The sequence below is a fragment of the Haliotis rubra genome, unplaced genomic scaffold (genome assembly GCF_003918875.1).
Source record: "Haliotis rubra isolate DU_JTF1 unplaced genomic scaffold, ASM391887v1 Scf437, whole genome shotgun sequence".
NCBI classification, from domain to species: Eukaryota; Metazoa; Mollusca; class Gastropoda; order Lepetellida; family Haliotidae; genus Haliotis; species Haliotis rubra.
Window position 1 is genome coordinate 895,226 of NW_025767121.1, and position 25,115 is coordinate 920,340.

Consider the following 25,115-nt stretch of genomic DNA (forward strand, 5'->3'; position numbering starts at 1 on the left):
CTCACCATGGGTGCTCTCACAGGTAAGTCATGTGTTTTGCCTTAATCGTAGACTATAATGTTGGTTACCTTTCAGGTATAAATTCATGATCAATATGGTGTATCTGTTGAAACACGTTGTTTAATTAGTCAGTATCTTACAGGGAGTCTACTAGTTAGTGGTTACATGAATTCGTTTCGTTCATTCTTTGTACGTGTGGCCATGTTTATCATATGTTAAGGAAAAAACAAATAAAATCGGAAAACGTGCAAAATATTATGTATATGTGTCTGACATGATCTGTTATATAAACATATGAACATATATTTCTCGACGACAGGTGTATTGCATTTCTAAATTTGGAATTCTAGCTCATGTTAATAGGTCGCCTGATAAAGCCATAGACCTTATCTATCCCAATTCCACAGGTAAATGAATGATACACTGGGAAACGTTGGTTCTTAGAGGAAATATACTTTAGATTCAACTGTGTCTCAACTTATGAAATGTAACTATTTGAGCTAACGTTGTGTCATTGATAGAACAGTTGTTCCTACATGCAATGGACGAGGAAGACAATTACTAAAGCTCACTGTTTTCGAGAAATTTGTAAAAATATGGTTTAATTTAATTTAAAGCAAGGATTAAGTGTAACGTTTTAGAATAAGATACATATTCCACTATAACATAGTATGTATTTACAGTAAAACATCGGAAAATATTTATTCCGAAATTTCGCAATCATTGAATACTGAATGAATGTTGCTTTAGGTCGTGGTACTTTTACAATTGCATGAATCAGACAAGTGGTTGTCATTTGTATGACAATTATAATGATAATAATTAGACTATTTATAACGTGCCTTTCCGGGCTTAATATCCTGCTCAAAGCGCACAAAGGATGCTCACAGCGCACAATTTGATTATCATTACCCCGGATAACCCAAGCTGTGAGGCACTGGAAGGTTAATAGTCACATGACTTATCCCACCGGGTACCCATTTTCTGCTGGGTGAACAGAGGCAATTTTTAACAAACTCATTTGCCTAAGGTGAGACTTCGTGTATCACATGTGCTTCGTTGTGACAATTGCACATTCTCTAACATATTTCACGTTGTGACTACACGATCCATTGAATATGAAGTTCCCCAGGTAGTGGATGGAGATAGGTAGTTGTAGATACGTATTCTATTAACTCTATCGTCTCTACTTCGCCGGTTTGTGTTGTACTAAAGTCCGTTTGAGGCCGATGAACTGCTCATTAGCACAAAATCCTTCATCGTGCTACCATGCTATTCCAAATGGGAACGTATCTTAGACAGATATTTCACAGACAAAGAATGGATGATTTACAACATTATCCAAAACAAATGTATTTTACCAACAAAGTCTTTCTTTATAAAATAAAATACATTGAATCACCACTTTGCTCCTTTTGCCAAAACGATCTAGAAACTGCTGACCACCTCCTTTTGGAAATGTGAGCATGTAAAGAAAATATGGAACGAAGTAACAAAATGTCTTCATGCTGTCCAACTATCAGTAAATTTTACGTTTGAAAAGGTTTTGTTTGGAAGTAAAGGTGAAAATAATAATCCTATAAATGTAATCATCCTTCTAGTCAAACAAAGTATATTCAAATGTGCTACTGGAAACTATTTGCCTAATATCAATTTTATTAAAAAAGAAGTTATTAAGTATTATGACGCTACCAAATATCTCCATTTATCAAATGGTACTGAACAAATGTTTTTTCAATTCTGGTCAACGTTACACTTGTTGTTAGGATAGATGTATATTAATCTATAATACTGTGTACATGTCTTTACATATTATGTACCTCAGATGATTCACCATGTACTGTTTGCTGCCTACCTGTATGATCCTATAATGTTTGCCTGTAAAAATAATGAAAATAAAACAAAATAAATAAAAAATAGTACAAAATCTAATAATTGGTAATTTGCAACAAAACCAAAATTTGCAGTCACATGAAATCGACAGACCAACTCTGATGATTTGTCTCATAATTTTGGACACCCGAATAACAAAAGATGTTTACAAACGATCATTATTTTGTTGCCACTTGCTGGAAGAACACCCAGGTGTGCACGTGTGAAATTGAAATTTCACTACACACGCTTGTTGATTACCTGGCTGTAATGTGGTTTTTTTGCAATTATTAGATTTTGTGTTAGTGAGCAATTCATCGGTCTCAATAGAAATCAAACGGACTGTACGTTCCCCAATCACCTGTGACAACTTACTGCAGGTTTAAGGGGTATTTGAGTTTTTAACCAATATGGTCTGGTTCCATGGAGAATGAAACCAGTGAGTACTGATTAAGCATGAATTCCGCGCGAAAATAACTCTGCATGAAACAACGGACACGGTATCGTCAGTCGCCTAGTAACACAAACATGGGTTGCTGCAGACCAATTCTAACCCGGAAGACTAGCATGGGTTATTGAAGACAAATTCCAGCTTGGATCATTAAGGGTTTTTTACATGATAGGATTTTATCTATTTTAGGTTCCTCTTATTTCATATTATTGTCGCTTCATCTGTGCATCCGGGTGGCCAATACTGGTGAGTGTATATTAGACGTCATGTTGTTTGTGTTTTGTGTGTTTTAGTTTAACGACCCACGGGGCAATATTTGAGCTATTTAAAGGCGGTTTGTAAATAATCGAGTTTGGACCAGACAATCAAGTGATCATAATATCCATTCGATGTAAGCAACATGGATTCAGTGATATCATAGCTACTTGTCACTAACACAGGTGACTTAATAGTTCGCTCGTCACGCCGAAGACCCGGGTTCAATTCCCCACATGGGTACAATGTGTGAAGTCCATTTCTGGTGTCCCCTGCCGTGACATTGCTGGGATATTGCAAAAAGCGTCGTAAAACCATACTCACTCACTCGTACCACGAAGAAGTAGAAAGGTGCTCACAATATCAACCACTGGTGTGTCTGTACCACACTCAGTTATTATCTTCTGGAATAATGCTGAATATCGAACACACACGGATATATTGTAGCTGTTTGAACACCTCTTCCAAGCGTTGCAGTGAATGGTCTCATTGAACCAGTGTGCGAAATAGCCACTGGCGCGCTGGCCCGTGGCTAGTAAAGATCCAGTCGGGCCAATAAATCCCAACAGTCACTGACCCGACTGACTAGTGAATTTTCATGGGGTCATTTGTTTTTTTTATGGTATTTTACCTTTTTGTAATCTTTTGCTTAGTTTTCACATTCCAATTTCGGGCTAGTAAATTCTTTTGTAGGCTAGTAATTTTCAGGCATAGCTAGCCCGACTGGAGAGCAAAATTTGGAAACTATTTCGCACACTGCGTAAACACATTATTCTGCTTGAATACACATTATTCTGTGTGTGTGTGACCTATAATGTGTGTGTGTGTGTGTGTGTGTGTGTGTGTGTGTGTGTGTGTGTGTGTGTGTGTGTGTGTGTGTGTGTGTGTGCACGAACGTCCAGTTTACACGAATCCCGTACACTCGTCAAATGTAACGAACTTATCATGACGCGTTCACAAGGTAAGATAAACTATTTTCGATGAATTATTTGTGTGTGACAATTAGATTATCTTGTGTAGTGCGTAGAGTGAGTGTAGATAGCTAGTTCTCCAAACAGTACTGACGACTGAGTGAGTGAGTGAGTTTAGTTGTTAGCAATATTCCAGCAATATCTCGGCGGGGGACACCTGAAATGGGCTTCACACATTGTACCCATGTAGGGAATCGAACCCGGGCCTTCGTTGTGACGAGAGAACGCTACCCCACCGCCCCAGTACTGTACTGATATGATGATGATGATGATGATGATGATGATGATGATGATGATGATGATGATGATGATGATACTTACAACATTAATAGCTTTATGTTTCATATATGTTGAGCTTTTCCATGCTGGATATCACGCTTTAACATGAGCTTTATTACCCCGGTTAACGGAGTCTCAGCTGTGACGTATACCACCTATCCTGCGGCAGAGACCCCAGTCACAGTGCCATGTCTCATCCTTTGGCGGTAGCCGGTGAACTCTCGCCAAGGGAATTCTCGGCCCGGATATTACGCTTTCGTTGCTGTCAATGCTGATCATGTGTTGTATCGATGTGTATCCCCAGCCGTACACTGTTGGGGAGGGCCGTCCCTCTATTATATGGTGTGAAGACTCCCCAGCTTCGACTGTGCTACGCTTGAACGCACCAGGCAGATCTGTTCCAAGCACCTTCACAGTGACGCAACTAAAACCTTCTGTCCAAAATATTGTGGACTCTGCTCAGATGGTTCGAAGTCAAGCCGTTATTTTCATGTCGGCAAGAATAGTATGGTCTCTGTCAGTGACAAGCTGGATCTCGGGTCATGAATGCCAGAACTGGATCTCTGGTCACCTCATGTGTGTCTGAGTTGGATCTCCGCTCGGTTCATGAATGTCAGAACTGGATCTCCGCTCACCTCGTGTGTGTCTGAGCTGGATCTCCGCTCACCTCATGTGTGTCTGAGCTGGATCTCCGCTCACCTCGTGTGTGTCTGAGCTGGATCTTCGCTCACCTCATGTGTGTCTGAGCTGGATCTTCGCTCACCTCGTGTGTGTCTGAGCTGGATCTTCGCTCACCTTATGTGTATCCGAGCAGGATCTTCGCTCACCTCGTGTGTGTCTGAGCTGGATCTTCGCTCACCTCGTGTGTGTCTGAGCTGGATCTCCGCTCGGTTCATGTATCCGAGCAGGATCTTCGCTCCTCGTGTGTGTCTGAGCTGGATCTTCGCTCACCTCGTGTGTGTCTGAGCTGGATCTCCGCTCACCTCATGTGTGTCTGAGCTGGATCTTCGATCACGTCATGTGTGTTTAAGCTGGATCTCCGTCACCTCGTGTGTGTCTGAGTTGGATCTCTGCTCACCTCATTTGTGTCTGAGCTGGATCTCCGCTGGGCTCATGTGTGTCTGAGCTGGATTTTCGATAGGCTCATGATTGTCAGAGCTGGATCTCCGCTCACGATCATGTGTGTCTAAGCAGTATATACGCCAGGCTATTTGTGTCTGTGGTGATAATCGTTTGCCTCACGTACGTGAGAGCCCCGCTAACCCTATGCCATTCTGAGCTTGATCTCCCCTGGTCGTTTCGCTTGTTGTATCGAGTTTGTATGCATCTTGTGTGTCTGATGTTTCACTGTTCATGTGTCTTAATGTTCATGTATTGATGTTGTCTTCCCAAGACAGAGTTTCCTCCAGTAAGTGAGTGAGTGAGTACGGTTTTACGCCGATTTTAGCAATATTACAGCTACATCACGGAGAGAGACTCCAGAAATTTGCTTCACAAATCGTCCTTACATGGGGAATCGAACCAGTGTTTTAACTACTAGGCTCCAGTACTGCAATATATGTGATATATGTATGCAAAGAGACGTTCCCTGAGCCCATAATCCGTTAATCTCGGGGTTATTATAGGCTGATATTTGTAAAGGTTACAAATCAGGAACTACCAAACATTCATCATCAATACCATCGACATTTCCAGCAACGGCATCATCCCCGTCAGCTGCAACATCGGTATGGACGACGAGGACGATTGCTGTTCCCTACGACGGTCCATGTATAGACGATCCCGCTATGGACTGTGCTGATATGAACCGGACTGCCCACATATGCACGGCGTTCCCCAACAGTGACCAGACAAGGAAGTACTGCCCCAGATATTGCGGACTCTGTGGAAACGGTTGGCATCATGATAATAATCACAGAGTCACAGAACTTTATTTCATACATTTATTAATTGAGTATTTATTTGACGCCAATCAATCTTGCATACGCATTCTGGAGCCGATCAACAAAGCGTTCGTAGCGCTACACATTCGTAAGCCTGTGATAACTATAGGGTTACGATCGTTCGTAATTACGAATGATTTGTGGATCGGGACCTAGGACATCATACGCAGCAAATGACAATGTCAACGTCGTCACAGATGCCATTCATGTAGAACAGGTTGGTATCTTGATCACATGATTACGTTAAAGGTCACATGCAACCCAAAAATCAAACATAATTAAAACACAATTATCACTTATTCATGACATATAATATACATTGCTGGTTATGAAAAAACATATAAACAAAATTATAAGCGTACAATCGCAAATCAAAAGTGCAATATTGTGTACTTGGGTTTACTTCCCAAGAAACGAAGCAGCCGGGATACCGAACCCAGTCAGAGCGGGTGGGTGTGCACTCAAGTGTAACGGCTGGTTCATTTGCAGACGCCCTCACGGCTCATTGTGTGTGTATATATAGAGATGTTGGGTTTTGTAAATACATGCTCATTTTTTTTTTGTGTATAACATTTTGCAATCAACAGACATCATAACATGTCATGTGTTCAAGTATCACACCTGCCTGGCTGTGTAATTACATAATGTGACAGAGACCGAACTCGGGCCATAAATCAATGCGTTTTGTTTATGGTGTATAGCCTGATTGGTGTTAAGTTCAAATTGCATGTGGTCAGTGATCGCAGTTGTGTATTGAATTTTGTCATTAGCAGACAGGCAGGCAGACACAGATGTCAATAAAACAAGACATTGAGTTTTGTCTGTGACAACGACATATCTATATCACAGTTAGAAATTCTGTCAACGCTAAATAATGACATTGCTTTTAAGTATCGAACTGAGAAAGTGACTCGGTAAGAAGAACGTGTGGTGAAATAGACAAATGAAATTATATAAACAGTTTATTTACTGTCATAACATATAAAAAGCTCGCGCCTGTGAGATATCAACAAAACATTAGAAAAATAGCTCACACCAAAGCCTTCACCGAGTATTCACCGGACAGCCCGCTTCCAAGTTGCGCGAACCTATTTCACTGCGCACGTGCTATGAGCGCAGCCCAGCTGTTGAAACCAGTTTCCCCAAAAGTCGGGGGAAAATTAGTGAATCGTTTGAACTCCGATTTCGCGCTGGTTTTTTCATCGCGTTATTTTTCAACTTTATAAGTTGAATTTGCATTTTTCATTATTTGTTTCGGTAAATCCATACCGAAAGGTATCAGAATCTGCAAAGTTGTGTTTTACGTTGCATGTGACCTTTAACATATTACAAAAAGGAATTATTTCATTAAATAACTTGACATCTTGCATACGCATTCTGGGTGTCGGTCCCGTTCCACAACGCAATCGTAGCGCGTGTGTAGTGCAGAGTACAATAGTTCGTAAAAGTCACTAACGTCATTCATGCGTTACTATGTTTCATAAATTAATCATCTCTTTTTGTAACTTGACACTATCCATCTTGCATACCCATTCCGTCGGTCCCGTTCCACAGAGCATTCTTAGCGCCACGACATTCGTAAGCGTGTGTACTGCAGAGTACGACAGTTCGTAACTACGAACGCTTTGGGGATGGGACCAATGACATTGTACGCTGCATGTTTACAAACCAGGGAACCAAACTCCGACGTCTTCAGCAACGTCATCAGGCATGCATGTTACGGGTGCCCCATACAACGGTCCATGTAAAGACGATCCTACTTTCGACTGTGCTGACATTGACCGAACCGCGAAAATTTGTACTGTCTTCCGCGATAGTGCTGACACCAAGAGATACTGTCCGAGGTTCTGTGGACTATGTGGGACAGGTAATGAAGTTAACTGAAGAGATAGGCTTTAAGATTTATTCAGAATTTTCAAAATAGTTTAATATTTAATTTGAATGCCTGTATATTTTAGTGAGGGAGTGAGTATGGTTTTACGCCACTTTTAGCAATATTCCAGCAATATCGCGGACACCAGAAATGGGCTTCACACATTGTTCCCATGAGGGGAATCGAACCAGATGTCCAGCGTGACGAACGAACGCTTTAACCACTAGGCTACCCCAACCGCACCTAAACACAATTGTGAGAACCATCAACTAGATACATCTTTGGGAAGCCAATGTTATGCCTTCAGCATTGGGGCTATGGGATCGTATCTGCTTGTTCTTGTGCTAATAAAGATTGCAGAACTTTGCACCTTCTGCAATTTCGTGATAAGATGTCTGGGAAGACCATACAAAACATCATTGCTGTAGTCCAGAAATAAGTAACATAAGCTTCTGATTTAAATGATCAGTAAAAATGGCGGCCTAACCACTTTTCATTTACACCACAGCTCAGACAACATCCTCGCCATCATCAGTCAGCGGCTCGGCGACGACATCTCCCTCCTTTACTGGACCTTGTGTGGATGCCCCGGAAGCTGACTGCGCCGACCTTGACCACACTGCCCAGATCTGCACCCTCTACCGGGACAGCCAGAACACCAGGGACCTCTGTCCCAGATATTGTCACCTTTGCACTCCTGGTACAGTCTGAGTAGTAGCGGACGGGTGACTATGGAATCCTAGAAGGGACATTGTCGCTATGTCGCATTGTCGCGTTGTCAAAAACAAGTAAAGTGAGGCAAAATAAACCAAAACGCGACACGCGACATCGCGACAAGGCGACATTTCGCCCATTTGTCGCATTGTCGCGTGTCGCGTGTCGCCTTTTGTTTAATTTTGCTTGTATTTGAGAGGGCGACAACGCGACAATGTCCCTTCCAGGATTCCATAGGTGACAGTACTTTAGCGTTTTGTTTGTTGTTTAACGCCGCACTCAGCAATATTCCAGCAATATGGCGGCGGCCTGTAAATCATCGAGTCTGGACCAGACAATCCAGTCATCAACAGCATGAGCATCGATTTACACCATCGGGATACGATGACATGTGTCATCCAAGCCAGCGAGCCTGACAACCCGATCCCGTTAGTCGCCTCTTACGACAAGCATGGGTTACTGAAGATCAATTCTAACCCGGATTTTCACGGGTAGTACTTTAGCGGGATATTTCGGTACAAAAGGGCAACCGGTCCTTTTGTTCTCTCGAGGGTCCCTTTGTATTCCGATAAGTTACTGTCACTTGTCATGTATCTGTCTTAGAGCACCGCAATGTTCTCGAATTAAGTGAACAGCACATTAATAACTGTTTGTTGTTTTACGCCGCACGTACCTCAATCAACTACTCTCATACTATGCTCAGGAATTACAACGATCACTTCGTAGTGTAATCCACAGTATACCAAGACTCATTCTAGCAAGGGCTATGAAGTACCAGACCCGTTAAGGTCCGGGTTAGAATATTGGCCTTCAGTAACCCATGCTCGGGATCGGGTGATCAGCCTCACGGACTTGGTTGACACATGTCATCGGTTCCCAATTGCGCAGATCGATGCTCATGCTGTTGATCACTGGATTGTCTGGTCCAGATTATTTACAGACCGCCGCCAACACACTATGAAGTACCAGTGGATTATATCATCGTGATTGTTCAAGGTGGATCACAATACATTTCGCACGAACGACTTACAAACATTTGTAAATCTTCCTGTGAAAACAATATTTCAAATTTTAACGAACGTGTATTTTATGTAATGAGTGTAAACAAAATGAAAACAAAATGAAAAACACACAGCAAATATCCTTTTCCAAATCTGTCAACTAGCTCTCCAACCTATAAATGCTTTCAGTTCTATTGTTGATTTTCGGGGCAGTGGGGTAGCCTAGTCACGCCGAAGACCCGAGTTCGATTCCTTACATGGGAATAATGTGTGAAGCCCATTTGTGGTGACCCCCACGGTGATATTGCTGAAATATTGCTAAAAGCGGCGTAAAGTCAACTCACTTTATTGTTGATATCAAAGCAAGAACACGCCACCAAACGCGAACACCTGTGTTCACTGGCGTGTTTTAGACCCAACACTGGCATCAACGTGCCGCGACGCTGACGGAGCCAACTGCGCCGACCTGGACCACACCGCCCACATATGTACCACTTTCAGGGACAGCCAGAACACAAGGGAATTGTGTCCTAAATACTGTGGATTGTGCTCTGATGGTATTTGGTCTACATGTAGATTTACAGTGGCGGATCAGAGAGAGTAGAGAGAGAGAGTCAGAGAGGGATTTCGCCCCCGCCCCCACCCTTTTTGAAAATGACTAAAGACCACATTGAAGTTAATGTTTTGCAATGGCAGTTCCAAGATCAAGACCCCACCCCACCCAACCCTTGAAAATTTCTGGATCCGCCTATCCGAATATTGATCTTCAGTAACCCATGCTTGTCGTAAGAGGCGACTAACGGGATCGGGTGGTCAGGCTCGCTGACTTGGTTTGACACATGTCATCGGATCCCAGTTGCGCAGATTGATGCTCATGCTGTTGTTCACTGGATTTTCTGGCCCAGACTCGATCTGGCGGTCACCCTTTCGTTGCTGTCAATGCTGATCATTGTATCCCCAGCTACACGTGAAGACTCCCCCAGCTTCGACTGTGCTACGCTTGAACGCACCAGGCAGATCTGTTCCAAGCACCTTCACAGTGACGCAACTAAAACCTTCTGTCCCAAATATTGTGTACTCTGCTCAGATGGTTCGAAGTCAAGCCGTTATTTTTATGTCGGCAAGAATAGTATGGTCTCTGTCAGTGACAAGCTGGATCTCGGGTCATGAATGCCGGAACTGGATCTCTGGTCACATCATGTGTGTCTGAGTTGGATCTCCGTCACCTCATGTGTGTCTGAGTTGGATCTCCGTCACCTCATGTGTGTCTGAGTTGGATCTTCGTTCACCTCGTGTGTGTCTGAGCTGGATCTTCGCTCACCTCGTGTGTGTCTGAGCTGGATCTTCGGTCACCTCATGTGTGTCTGAGCTGGATCTTCGCTCACCTCGTGTGTGTCTGAGCTGGATCTTCGCTCACCTCGTGTGTGTCTGAGCTGGATCTTCGCTCACCTCGTGTGTGTCTGAGCTGGATCTCCGTCACCTTATGTGTATCCGAGCAGGATCTTCGCTCACCTCGTGTGTGTCTGAGCTGGATCTTCGCTCACCTCGTGTGTGTCTGAGCTGGATCTCCGCTCACCTCATGTGTGTCTGAGCTGGATCTCCTCTCGGTTCATGAATGTCAGAACTGGATCTCCGGTCACCTCGTGTGTGTCTGAGCTGGATCTTCACTCACCTTATGTGTATCCGAGCAGGATCTTCGCTCACCTCGTGTGTGTCTGAGCTGGATCTTCGCTCACCTCGTGTGTGTCTGAGCTGGATCTCCGCTCACCTCATGTGTGTCTGAGCTGGATCTTCGATCACCTCATGTGTGTTTGAGCTGGATCTCCGCTGGGCTCATGTGTGTCTGAGCTGGATTTTCGATAGGCTCATGATTGTCAGAGCTGGATCTCCGCTCACCTCATGTGTGTTTAAACAGTATATACGCCAGGCTATGTGTGTCTGTGGTGATAATCGTTTGCCTCACGTACGTGAGAGCCCCGCTAACCCTATGCCAGTCTGAGCTTGATCTCCCCTCGTCGTTCCGCTTGTTGTATCGAGCTTGTATGCATCTTGTGTGTCTGATGTTTCACTGTTCATGTGTCTTAACGTTCCTGTATTGATGCTGTCCTCCGCAGACAGAGTTTCCTCCAGTAAGTGAGTGAGTGAGTATGGTTTTACGCCGATTTTAGCAATATTACAGCTACATCACGGAGAGAGACTCCAGAAATTTGCTTCACAAATCGTCCTTACATGGGGAATCGAACCAGTGTTTTAACTACTAGGCTCCAGTACTGCAATATATGTGATATATGTATGCAAAGAGACGTTCCCTGAGCCCATAATCCGTTAATCTCGGGGTTATTATAGGCTGATATTTGTAATAGGTTACAAATCAGGAACTACCAAACATTCATCATCAATACCATCGACATTTCCAGCAACGGCATCATCCCCGTCAGCTGCAACATCGGTATGGACGACGAGGACGACTGCAGTTCCCTACGACGGTCCATGTATAGACGATCCCGCTATGGACTGTGCTGATATGAACCGGACTGCCCACATATGCACAGTGTTCCTCAACAGTGACCAGACAAGGAAGTACTGCCCCAAATATTGCGGACTCTGTGGAAACGGTTGGCATCATTATTATAATCACAGTCACAGAACTTTATTTCATACATTTAATAATTGAGTATTTATTTGACACCAATCAATCTTGCATACGCATTCTGGAGCCGAGCGTTTAGCGCGCTACACATTCAAAGCCTGAGGGACGATCGTTCATTACGATTTGTGGATCAGGACCTAGGACATCATACGCGTCAAATGACAATGTCAACGTCGTCACAGATGCCATTCATGTAGAACAGGTTGGTATCTTGATCACATGATTACGTTAAAAGTCACATGCAACCAAAAATCAAACATAATTAAAACACAATTATCACTTATTCATGACATATAATATACATTGCTGGTTATGAAAAAAACATATAAACAAAATTATAAGCGTACAATCGCAAATCAAAAAGTGCAATATTATTGTACTTGGGTTTACTTCCCAAGAAACGAAGCAGCCAGGATACCAGACAGTCAGAGCGGGTGGGTGTGCACTCAAGTGTAACGGCTGGTTCATTTGCAGATGCCCTCACGGCTCATTGTGTGTGTATATATAGAGATGTTGGGTTTTGTAAATACATGCTCATTTTTTGTGTATAACATTTTGCAATCAACAGACATCATAACATGTCATGTGTTCAAGTATCACACCTGCCTGTCTGTGTAATTACATAATGTGACAGAGACCGAACTCGGGCCATAAATCAATGCGTTTTGTTTATGGTGTATAGCCTGATTGGTGTTAAGTTCAAATTGCATGTGGTCAGTGATCGCAGTTGTGTATTGAATATTGTCATTAGCAGACAGGCAGGCAGACACACAGGTGTCAATAAAACAAGACATTGAGTTTTTGTCTGTGACAACGACATATCTATATCACAGTTAGAAATTCTGTCAACGCTAAATAATGACATTGCTTTTAAGTATCGAACTGAGAAAGTGACTCGGTAAGAAGAACGTGTGGTGAAATAGACAAATGAAATTATATAAACAGTTTATTTACTGTCATAACATATAAAAAGCTCGCGCCTGTGAGATATCAACAAAACATTAGAAAAATAGCTCACACCAAAGCCTTCACCGAGTATTCACCGGACAGCCCGCTTCCAAGTTGCGCGAACCTATTTCACTGCGCACGTGCTATGAGCGCAGCCCAGCTGTTGAAACCAGTTTCCCCCCGAAAAGTCGGGGGAAAATTAGTGAATCGTTTTGAACTCCGATTTCGCGCTGGTTTTTTCATCGCGTTATTTTTCAACTTTATAAGTTGAATTTGCATTTTTCATTATTTGTTTCGGTAAATCCATACCGAAAGGTATCAGAATCTGCAAAGTTGTGTTTTACGTTGCATGTGACCTTTAACATATTACAAAAAGTAATTATTTCATTAAATAACTTGACATCTTGCATACGCATTCTGAGTGTCGGTCCCATTCCACAACGCAATCGTAGCGCGTGTGTAGTGCAGAGTACAATAGTTCGTAACTAAGAACGCTTTGAGGATGGAACGAAGGATATTGTACGCAGCACACTTAGAAGGGAACCAAAGTCACTAACGTCATTCATGCGTTACTATGTTTCATAAATTAATCATCTCTTTTTGTAACTTGACACTATCCATCTTGCATACCCATTCCGTCGGTCCCGTTCCACAGAGCATTCTTAGCGCCACGACATTCTTAAGCGTGTGTACTGCAGAGTACGACAGTTCGTAACTACGAACGCTTTGGGGATGGGACCAATGACATTGTACGCTGCATGTTTACAAACCAGGGAACCAAACTCCAACGTCTTCAGCAACGTCAACGTCATCAGGCATGCATGTTACGGGTGCCCCATACAACGGTCCATGTAAAGACGATCCTACTTTCGACTGTGCTGACATTGACCGAACTGCGAAAATTTGTACTGTCTTCCGCGATAGTGCTGACACCAAGAGATACTGTCCGAAGTTCTGTGGACTATGTGGGACAGGTATTAGTTAACTGAAGAGATAGACATTAAGATTTATTCAGAATTTTAAAAATAGTTTAATATTTAATTTAAATGCCTGTATATTTTAGTGAGTGAGTGAGTATGGTTTTACGCCACTTTTAGCAATATTCCAGCAATATCACAGACACCAGAAATGGGCTTCACACATTGTTCCCATGTGGGGAATCGAACCAGGTGTTCAGCGTGACGAACGAACGCTTTAACCACTAGGCTACCCAACCGCACCTAAACACAATTGTGAGAACCATCAACTAGATACATCTTTGGGAAGCCAATGTTTTGCCTTCAGCATTGGGGCTATCTGCTTGTTCTTGTGCTAATAAAGGTTGCAGAACTTTGCACCTTCTGCAATTTCGTGATAAGATGTCTGGGAAGACCATACAAAACATCACTGCAGTAGACCAGAAATAAGTAACATAGGCTTCTGATTTAAATGATCAGTAAAAATGGCGGCCTAACTACTTTCATTTACACCACAGCTCAGGCAACATCATCGCCATCATCAGTCAGCGGCTCGGCGACGACATCTTTCTCCTTTACTGGACCTTGTGTGGATTCCCCGGAAGCTGACTGCGCCGACCTTGACCACACTGCCCAGATCTGCACCCTCTACCGGGACAGCCAGAACACCAGGGACCTCTGTCCCAGATATTGTCACCTTTGCACTCCTGGTACAGTCGGAGTAGTAGCGGACGGGTGACTATGGAATCCTAGAAGGGACATTGTCGCTATGTCGCATTGTCGCGTTGTCAAAAACAAGTAAAGTGAGGCAAAATAAACCAAAACGCGACACGCGACATCGCGACAACGCGACATTTCGCCCATTTGTCGCATTGTCGCGATGTCGCGTGTCGCGTTTTGTTTAATTTTGCTTGTATTTGAGAGGGCGACAATGCGACAACGCGACAATGTCCCTTCCAGGATTCCATAGGTGACAGTAACTTTAGCGTTTTGTTTGTTGTTTAACGCCGCACTCAGCAATATTCCAGCAATATGGCGGCGGTCTGTAAATAATCGAGTCTGGACCAGACGATCCAGTCATTAACAGCATGAGCATCGATTTACGCCATCGGGATACGATGACATGTGTCAATCTCGTCAGCGAGCCTGACAACCCGATCCCGTTAGTCGCCTCTTACGACAAGCATGGGTTACTGAAGATCAATTCTAACCCGGATTTTCACGGGTAGTACTTTAGCGGGATATTTAGGTACAGAGGGGCAACCGGTCCTTTTGTTCTCTCGAGTGTCCCTTTGTATTCCGATAAGTTACTGTCACTTGTCATGTATCTGTCTTAGAGCACCACAATGTTCTCGAATTAAGTGAACAGCACATTAATAACTGTTTGTTGTTTTACGCCGCACGTACCTCAATCAACTACTCTCATACTATGCGCAGGAATTACAACGATCACTTCGTAGTGTAATCCACAGTATTCCAAGACTCATTCTAGCAAGGGCTATGAAGTACCAGACCCGTGAAGGTCCGGGTTAGAATATTTGCCTTCAGTAACCCATGCTCGGGATCGGGTGATCTTCCTCACGGACTTGGTTGACACATGTCATCGGTTCCCAATTGCGCAGATCGATGCTCATGCTGTTGATCACTGGATTGTCTGGTCCAGATTATTTACAGACCGCCGCCAACTCACTCACACACTATGAAGTACCAGTGGATTATATTATCGTGATTGTTCAAGGTGGATCACAATACATTTCGCACGAACGACTTACAAACATTTGTAAAATCTTCCTGTGAAAACAATATTTCAAATTTTAACGAACGTGTATTTTATGTAATGAGTGTAAACAAAATGAAAACAAAATGAAAAACACACAGCAAATATCCTTTTCCAAATCTGTCAACTAGCTCTCCAACCTATAATGCTTTCAGTTCTATTGTTGATTTTCGGGGCAGTGGGGGTAGCCTAGTCACGCCGAAGACCCCGGTTCGATTCCCTACATGGGAACAATGTGTGAAGCCCATTTGTGGTGACCCCCACGGTGATATTGCTGAAATATTGCTAAAAGCGGCGTAAAGTCAACTCACTTTATTGTTGATATCAAAGCAAGAACACGCCACCAAAACGCGGACACCTGTGTTCATGTGTTTTAGACCCAACACTGGCATCAACGTGCCGCGACGCTGACGGAGCCAACTGCGCCGACCTGGACCACACCGCCCACATATGTACCACTTTCAGGGACAGCCAGAACACAAGGGAATTGTGTCCTAAATACTGTGGATTGTGCTCTGATGGTATTTGGTCTGCATGTAGATTTACAGTGGCGGATCCAGAGGAGGTGGGGTTGGGGGTGATGGGTGGGGGTTAAGGGGTGTCGCCGCCCACCCCCACCCCTTTTGAAAATGACTAAAGACCACATTGAAGTTAATGTTTTGCAATGGCAGTTCCATAGGGTTCAGGGGTTCAACCCCTGAAACCCCATCCCACCCCACCCCACCCACCCTTGAAAATTTCTGGATCCGCCTATCCGAATATTGATCTTCAGTAACCCATGCTTGTCGTAAGAGGCGACTAACGGGATCGGGTGGTCAGGCTCGCTGACTTGGTTTGACACATGTCATCGGATCCCAGTTGCGCAGATCGATGCTCATGCTGTTGTTCACTGGATTTTCTGGCCCAGACTCGATTATTTACAGACCGCCGCCAAATAGCTGGAATATTGCTGGGTGCGGCGTAAAACTAAACTCACTCACTCACTACTACAGGCGCTTCTACGGATAAGGCGTCTACTCTTCCGGGAGGATCTACATCAAGGCATCAATCACCAACTACAGCAAGATATGAGACACCTACTGCAGCAAGTCACAGCGACGCCACCACGACAACACCAATACATCCGGGTTCTACTTCCACTATGCCGAAAAAGACAACCGCCCCAAGGCATCCAGATTCTACCTCGACCAAGCCTACAGACACATCCACAACGAGACATCCAGATTCTACCTCCGCCAAGCCTACAGACACATCCACAACGAGACATCCAGATTCTACATCCGCCAAAACCACACCAGTCCAACACACAGACAGGACAACGTCAATAAAACCCGGGACGTCAGTAAAACCTACAACGTCAATAAAACCCGCAAAGTCAATAAAACCCACAACGTCAATAAAACCCACGACGTCAAGAAATCCCACTACATCAACAAAGCATCCAAAAACAACTGCTATCCCTCACAAAACTTCACACGCTGCCACGGCAGTTCCCGTGTCCATGACAACCCCAAGTCTGGACCAAATTTTTGCGATGAGCTTCTACAGAAATGACGTCAACCATGATGGAATTTTGACGCTGTTGGACTTTGAAAAGCTGTGGATTGAACAAGATGTGAACGGTGAGAAAGTAGCATTCTAAATGATTGTAAATGATACAATTAAGTATATTGAGATACGTTAGTGAATGAGTATGGTCTTAACATGATTCACCTGTGTTCTCTCATCAGTGCGTGGGTACCCGGTAGGATGAGATGTTAACGTGACTTCAAAGTTCTAGCACTTCACAGGCAACTTGGGTTTTATACTCCCCAGTGAGCTGAATAATCTAGCGCATGCTGAGCGGAGAAATAGACTCGCCGCATGCATGCCTTATTATGATTATTATGATTATTATTATTAACAACATTACCATTATTAGTGGTGGTGGTTTTCCATCAATATAACAGCAACTGAAAATAGAAACAAGCTCTGTAAACTTTGAAACTATGTAGGAGTTTGAACTCGGCCTTCAGCATGACGAGTGAACGCTCTACCAATAGCCTATTTCATTCCCGTTAAACAGTTTCTGGCGGGGCGGTGGGGTAGTCTGGTGGTTAAAGCGTTCGCTCGTCACGCCGAAGACCCAGGTTCGATTCCTCACATGGGTATACACCCGTGAAGGTCCGGGTTAGAATGAACCTTCAGTAACCCATGCTTGTCGTAGGAGGCGACTAACGGGATCGGGTGGTCAGGCTCGCTGGCTTGGTTGACACATGTCATCGGTTCCCAATTGCGCAGATCGATGTTCATGCTGTTGATCAGTGGATTGTCTGAGTCAGACCCGATTATTTCAGACCACCGCAATATAGCTGGAATATTGCTGAGTGCGGCGTAAAACTAAACTCACTCACTCACTCACCCACATGGGTACAATGTGAGAAGCCCATTTCTGGTGTCCGCCCTGTGATAATGCTGGAATATTGCTAAAAGCGGCGTAAAACTAAACTCACTCACTCACTCACTCACTCATACGAACGACACATGGGCACAATGTGTGAAGCCCATTTCTGGTGTCCCCCGCCGTGATGTTGCTGGAATATTGCTAAAAAGCGGCGTAAAACCAAACTCAGTCAGTCAGTCAGTCAGTCATACGAACGATGGTCAGCATCTTCAGCCGTCTATCATCAAGCTGTTTGACGTGCACAACTAACTGCGTTATCTTCAGGGGATCAGCGGGTTACCATCACAGAGTACGCGGCTGTGACGCATTTATCCAAGTTCATCACCACGGAACTGTTCCAGTTCATTGATCATGACCACAACGGAGCCATCACACTACAAGAGGTGCCACGGCTGTTCATGGAATACGATTCCAACTGTGAGTAGAACAGTGTTGAATTCCTTGTCAACCGTTTTGGTGATGTATCTGGAAAAAGCATCTAGCACCCATCAAAAGTTTAAACTCACCTGAAGCACTCACACTACATGTTATGTATATTTTTATATGGTTACATCGAAGATGAATTTCTCCACTGATTTGGTGGAAACAACTGCAAATCTTTAGCAGATGAATTGCACGAGGATCATGCATCAAATTGCTGAAAAGCATGTGCAAATATCGTGCATGTGAACAGCTGTGTTTTGTGTAAAGTTTTGTTAAGACTTCCCCAGTTTTCACTCATGGATACCTGCTCATGTTGGAATATTTGGAAATGAAAAAGCTGATCAGTTGGCAAAAGCTGCATTAGATTTTGATGTCTTAGAACAGGATGAGACAATATTGCCCTCTCCTGCAGAATTATGCACCGTCAGTAAGATCCATGTTCAAACGAAATGGCAACAGAGATGGACCTCATCCTTAAAACGCCGCCGTCTCTATGGCATCGAGCCTTATGTAGCTAAAGCAAAATTATCCAGAATCAATCGTAGAGAAGAGGTTCTTTTAACCAGACTTCGTCTTGGGCATTGTGGTCTTGGTGCGTATCTAAACATTATTAATAATGATATTCCTGCATATTGCACAGTGTGTAATCAGCTAGATGATGTGGCTCATCATTTACTGCATTGCCAAAAACATCTAACTCAACGTAAGGCGATGGTGGAATCTTTGACAGCGCTTAATATTGACATCTCATTGACTGGACTGTTGTGTTCAAGTAATATCACTCGCAATGATGTTCAGAATGTCATTCTTGCTTATATTAAATCGTGTGGCAGCTTAACTACTTTATACAAAATTAGAAACTTAGCAAACCTTTATGATGGGCAAGGTGTAAATGGGTCCAGTTGCCCGAACACCTATTAAACTTTCAATTATCTATCTATCTATCCACCCAGTTTTCACTGAGTTTCATCATTTATTGAACTCGTGACAAGAATCTTTTCAACGCTACGAATTTTTTTTACAATGCATGAGTTCATGTGTAAACAGTACCTTCAGACAGTATGGAATATTTTGCAAAATCTAGTTTAGAACAGTTGCCTGAAGTAAGTGGCTACGTTTATACTAGTGTGTCTAAACCTTTGATGGGTAGTATACAATGGTTATTTCTAATCGTCATCATATAAACTGACGTACCAAAGAAAGTACACACAAACGTGCAAATAAAAGAAATCCACACAAAACGTTTAGGGGGATTATTTTCCACATATTTTAACAGTGTTCCTTGTTGATCGTTTTGGCTGTGGTGAGCTTAGAGCGTTTGCATGGTGACCGAAGCGTTGATCCCCTCGTAGGGTCATCCCCAAAGCATTAAGGTGATAATCGTTCTATCTAGACTGGACTATTCAAACAGCATTCTGTTTGGACTCAGCTCTGCACACTTGACAAAACTCCAGAAAATCCAAAACGTTGCAGCCCGCATTGTATCCCTAACATCTAAAAGATCTCACATAACCCCTGTCCTAAAGTCTCTTCACTGGTTGCCCATCCAAGCCAGAATCGAATTCAAGATCTTGACCATTGTGTTCCAATGTCTACATGACCTAGCGCCTCAGTACCTCTCTGAACTCATCTCAGTGTACACACTACCACGACAGCTGAGATCACACCAACAGTTCCTCCTAACAACATCCCCTGTCAATCTCAAGAACTATGGTCACAGATCATTCAGCTATACTGCTCCTTCACTGTGGAACAGTTTTCCCATAACCATCAAACCAGCAAAATCTCTTGACTTATTCAAATCTTCATTGAAGACCCATCTTTTCAGGAAATATTACGAATGACTTGTACAATTGCTGCAGTTTTTAGCTGTACACACGTGGCGCCATGAGCATACACTAGTGTGTGGATACGGCGCCATACAAGTGGACATTATTATTATTATTATCATTGAAACCAGGAATGCTCTGTTCAGAGTCAGTATTCTGTATCTGATTGGGTTATTCATGATAAACTGTGGCATGGTATCTAAATGACCCAGCACAGAAAAAAAAAACACCGACAAGAGCTCGCGCATGCACACATGAATCCATAACGCTATAATCGTTGACATGGAGTTTACCCCTTTTCAAATCACCTATCAAAACTGTTATTAAGTATCTAGTCCTCCAAGGTGTTTAAGGGTAGGTGGGGTAGCCTAGTGGCTAAAGCGTTGGCTCATCACGCCGGAGACCCGGGTTCGATTCCCCACATAGGTGCAATGTGTGAAGCCCATTTCTGGTGTCCCCCGCCGTAATATTGCTGGAATATTGCTGAAAGCGGCGTGAAACTAAACTCACTCACTCCAAGATGCTAGTAGTTTGAGGCTAGCTAATTAATGTTTAAGTAGACGCGTTCAGTGAATCGCGTCGACATCAACATCATTGTCCATTTAAATATTATCGCTTTATTATAACAATGCATGTTTCAGCCGATGGTGTCATAAACGAGGGGGAATTTATAGCTGAATTCCGTAGGGTAAGTACCTCCCCAACTCCCACGCCGTCGTAATGTACTGATCGTGATCGTAAACTGGTTGGGTTCGCGATATTTAGGAGCGAGTCGTCATTTACAAGAAATCAGTACTACGTGAAATATTTTACAAATATTGTACAGTTGAATGTGTATGCCTCGGTTATAAACAACGTTGAGCTGTATAAATGAGCTATAAAATTACAAATGTGCGTTCTCCACTACGAGTAAAAATAAGCCCAAATATCAGTGTTCCATAAGCAAATACCACTGTATCCATGGTAATTCATGTACATCTGATGTTGTGCGTCGAAAGCGCGTGGACTTACCTTCAATGTTAATCTTTCAGATTTACAACTTTGTGAAGGACCATGCAAAATAGCCACAACGTAAGTACTATTCACAGTCTCTTCGACTAAGATTCCCCCAGCAGCCCATGCTTGTCGTAAGAGGCGACTAACGTGACCGGGTGGTCAGGCTCGCTGACTTGGTTGACCACATGTCATCGTATCCCAATTGCGTGGACTGATGCTCATGCTGTTGATCACTGGCTTGTCTGGTCCAGACTCGATTATTTACAGACCGCAGCCATACAGCTGGAATATTGCTGAGTGCGTCGTAAAACTAAACTCACTCACTCTCTTGACAACCACTGTATCCAATCTGTCAACAACAACATTCAATCAATCCCATACCTAATACCAACCTTCCATTTATCACAGTACCTCATGTAATCAGCTTTCAAATACTTCTTTACTTGACCCAAACGCTAATCCTTTACATCCCTTTAGAGGTATATCTGTAATATCGCTGACTGTGGTGAAGAATGTTTCACCACACCCATGTTGCTGACAAATGAAATATCATGATCACTGTGAAAAATGTCTTCGAACTCAAAAACAGTATCCTCCTTACCATGACGATAAGCCGAAATCCAATGACCTAGAGCCCTTGGTCATCAGTGCCTAATCAGTACAAGAATGGCCACCCTTGGCACCGAAGTTGATACATAATTATGCTGATACATAATTATGCTCATGACATATAGTCATAATCAAAGACAATGAACTCTGGCTTTAGCAGAGACTTTTAAATGTTTGGATATTCTGGTCGGGCTGTCTTTTCTTTTAACCATGTGTGGTTAAGGCCGATACATTTGCAAGAGTGTCAGTATTCTAGCAGTATCTCAAGTGCCTGTATTTACCAGAAGTGTTTGAGCGAGTGAGTGTGTGAGTGAGTATGGTTTTACGCCGCTTTTAGCAATATTCCAGCAATATCACGGCGGGGGACACCAGAAATGGGCTTCACACATTGTACCCATGTAGGGAATCGAACCTGGTTCTTCGTTGTGACGAGCGAACGCTTTAACCTCTAGGCTACCCCACCGCCCCACAGAAGTGTTTGAAATTATGTGTAGAAACAGACTCAGTCCTTTTCACAACCATTTCCTTTAAAAGCTTTTAAACGTTTTTTTTATGATGTTACTTTTCTTTTCTTGTAGTATGGATCGAGGAGATAGTTGGGGAGGTAACAATATCGAAGAAACTGACAATGATGAAACAAAGACGTGTGTTTTACAAAGACATGTTTTAAAATCAATTTTTTTTAAGCAACGGCCCATCAACGCCCATCCAGTTTAACGCAACAACTCTTTTTCAAAAAGAACGTCTTTGTGAATTTATTCAATGCAATGATCTTGACCTTTGTCTGATCTTCTTGGTCTTGACCTTTGTCTGATCTTTACAAAAGGAGTCGCAGCGTCATTTGAAAAAAAAGGCAATGGAAAGATACGCTCTGATAAAAATATTTCTGGCTAAATTTCGCGAACTTCGTATTTTTGTTTATTCATTGTACGTCATACTCATATATGAATGATTTGATTTTATTCTTTAGGTGCATGCAATCTCCAGAAAGAAGACAATTCTACAAACAATTTCAAATAAAATGTGTTTTGTAGATCACAGTGTTTTGGTGTTCATAATGAGAGATACAGCATTAATAGCACTACTGGCTGACTGACTGAGTATGGTTTTACGCCGCTTTTAGCAATATTCCAGCAACATCACGGCGGGGGACACCAGAAATGGACTTCACACATTGTACCCATGTGGGGATTCGAACCCGGGTCTTCGGCGTGACGAGCCAACGCTTTGACCACTAGGCTACCCCACCGCCCCAACCATAGTACTAACTCAGTGTTTCCGCCATCGCAGTAGGTTAACGATTGGGAGGTGGCAGTAGACCAAGTGTTTCAAGCATTCAATATATACTACCCATGTGTGAAACTAGACATTCAATATATGTCGGGGCACATTACTCCAAAATCCACAGAATTCTTTTCAGCAAATGAAAACGAAAAACGAAAGAAAATTATTATTGTTGTCACAATAAAATAATAAAAAAAAAACAAAACGAAAAAAAGTCCACAATTGACATTCTGTAGGTCAATCCACAATCTGGCTGTAAATCCAGTGAGTGAGTTTAGTTTTACGCTGCACCCAGCAATATTTTAGCTATATGGCGGCGGTCTGTAAATAATCGAGGCTGGATCTGACAATACAGTGATCAACAGCATAAGCATCGATTTACGCAATTGGGATACAATGACATGTGTCAACCAAGCCTGACCACCCAATCCCGTTAGTCGCCTTTTACAAGCACGTGTTACTGAAGATCAATTCTAACCCGGATCTTCACGGGTAGTACTTCAGCGGGATATTTAGGTATAGTATCTTCTCAGCTCGCTGATAAATCCAGAATCACGCAACAACGACAGTATGTCCATTAATCAGTAAATATAAAATCCAGCACATAACATTGAAGGATTCAATGTCCATTATTCTACCAGCAAGAGTCTGGCAGATAATCCTCAATCCAGTGTGGCAATCAAACTTTCACCTATGAAGATTTCGGTTAGAATTGGTCTTCAGCAACCCATGCTTGTCCTAAGAGGTGACTAACAGGAACGGGTGGTCAGGCTCGTTGCCTTGGTTGACACGTCATCGTATCCCAATTGTGTAGATCGATTCTCAAGCTGTTTATCACTGGATTGTCTGGTCCACACTCGATTATTTACAGACTACTGCCATAAACTTGACTACTGTAAAAATTTACTGACCGGTGCATCAAAGACCCAGATAGCCAAGCTGCAGAGAGTGCAGGACGTCGCCGCCCGTATCGTGACTCGCTCTGGAAAATATGAACACATTACTCCTATACTGTACACTCTCCACTGGCTTCCAGTCGAGTTCAGGATCCAGTTTAAACTCTTATGCCTTGTTTTGCGCTGTCTCACTGGAACTGCACCTTCTTATCTATCCAATCTTCTAACCGTGTACACGCCTTCCCGATCTCTCCGTTCACAGGAAAAGAACTTGCTTGTTGTTCCCAAAGTAAAGACAGTGATGTATGGAAAGAGGTCCTTTGTCCATGCAGGATCTATAGCCTGGAACAGTCTCCCGCAGAGCCTCAGAGACTGTTGTGACTTTAATTCTTTTAGATCCAATCTAAAAACACACATGTTCAAGATAGCCTTTGAACTGTAGCTCTGTACCATTAATCTCATCTTTATCTTGTGCGTTTTGAGCATGCTTTAGCATAGATATATGCTCGTAACAAATATGCTATTAAATAGCTGGAATATTGCTGAGTGCAGCACTGGACATTCAATATAGGAGTGTATACCAAAAACGCAAAAGTATGTCCTACCACCATATTTGTTTTATTTTTATACATTCATCCAGAATATTCGAAAGAGTAGGCAAATGCAGATGAGGATTGAATGTCAGCTCTTGAAAAGAAGCTCTTGCATGTCCTGTCAGACTATGGAGATGATATTAGTTTTATCCTAATGGGAGATTTCAATGCCCGAACTGCAGATGAAACAGATTGCATAATAAATGACGACACGCACTATTTGCCGCTTAACGATGATTATAGAGAAGATTCATTTGATATACCAAGAAACTCATTTGATACACAAATCAACACCTATGGTAGAAGTGTTCTAAACTTGTGTAAAGTGTTCAACCTCCACATAGTAAATGGG

At 43.0% G+C, this 25,115-nt stretch overlaps 1 protein-coding gene across 3 annotated transcripts; it reads left to right on the forward strand.

Moving 5' to 3' along the window:
• Window positions 1–23,028, forward strand: LOC124289248 (mucin-5AC-like). Of its 3 annotated transcripts, none has more exons than XM_046725853.1 (12): window positions 1–22; window positions 2,513–2,569; window positions 11,777–11,974; window positions 13,731–13,931; window positions 14,432–14,623; window positions 16,068–16,211; window positions 16,683–16,888; window positions 16,973–17,312; window positions 18,398–18,550; window positions 21,027–21,073; window positions 21,417–21,456; window positions 22,961–23,028. In XM_046725853.1, the coding sequence occupies exons 1-11, from the start codon at window positions 7–9 to the stop codon at window positions 21,447–21,449; spliced, it is 1,587 nt and encodes a 528-aa protein (XP_046581809.1). In that variant the 5' UTR covers window positions 1–6; the 3' UTR covers window positions 21,450–21,456; window positions 22,961–23,028. The 3 variants fall into 3 exon arrangements, with proteins under 3 accessions (XP_046581809.1, XP_046581810.1, XP_046581811.1); XM_046725854.1 differs by lacking the exon at window positions 22,961–23,028 and adding an exon at window positions 22,569–22,800; XM_046725855.1 differs by lacking the exon at window positions 16,068–16,211.
• Window positions 23,029–25,115: the final 2,087 nt, after the last annotated feature.

Bases quoted from the DNA above. Each gene is read 5' to 3' on its own strand.
- LOC124289248 (XM_046725853.1), top strand. The intron at 13,932-14,431 runs GTATTAGTTAAC...TTTACACCACAG, and splicing joins CTGTGGACTATGTGGGACAG to CTCAGGCAACATCATCGCCA. The intron at 16,212-16,682 runs GTATTTGGTCTG...TCACTACTACAG, and splicing joins CTGTGGATTGTGCTCTGATG to GCGCTTCTACGGATAAGGCG.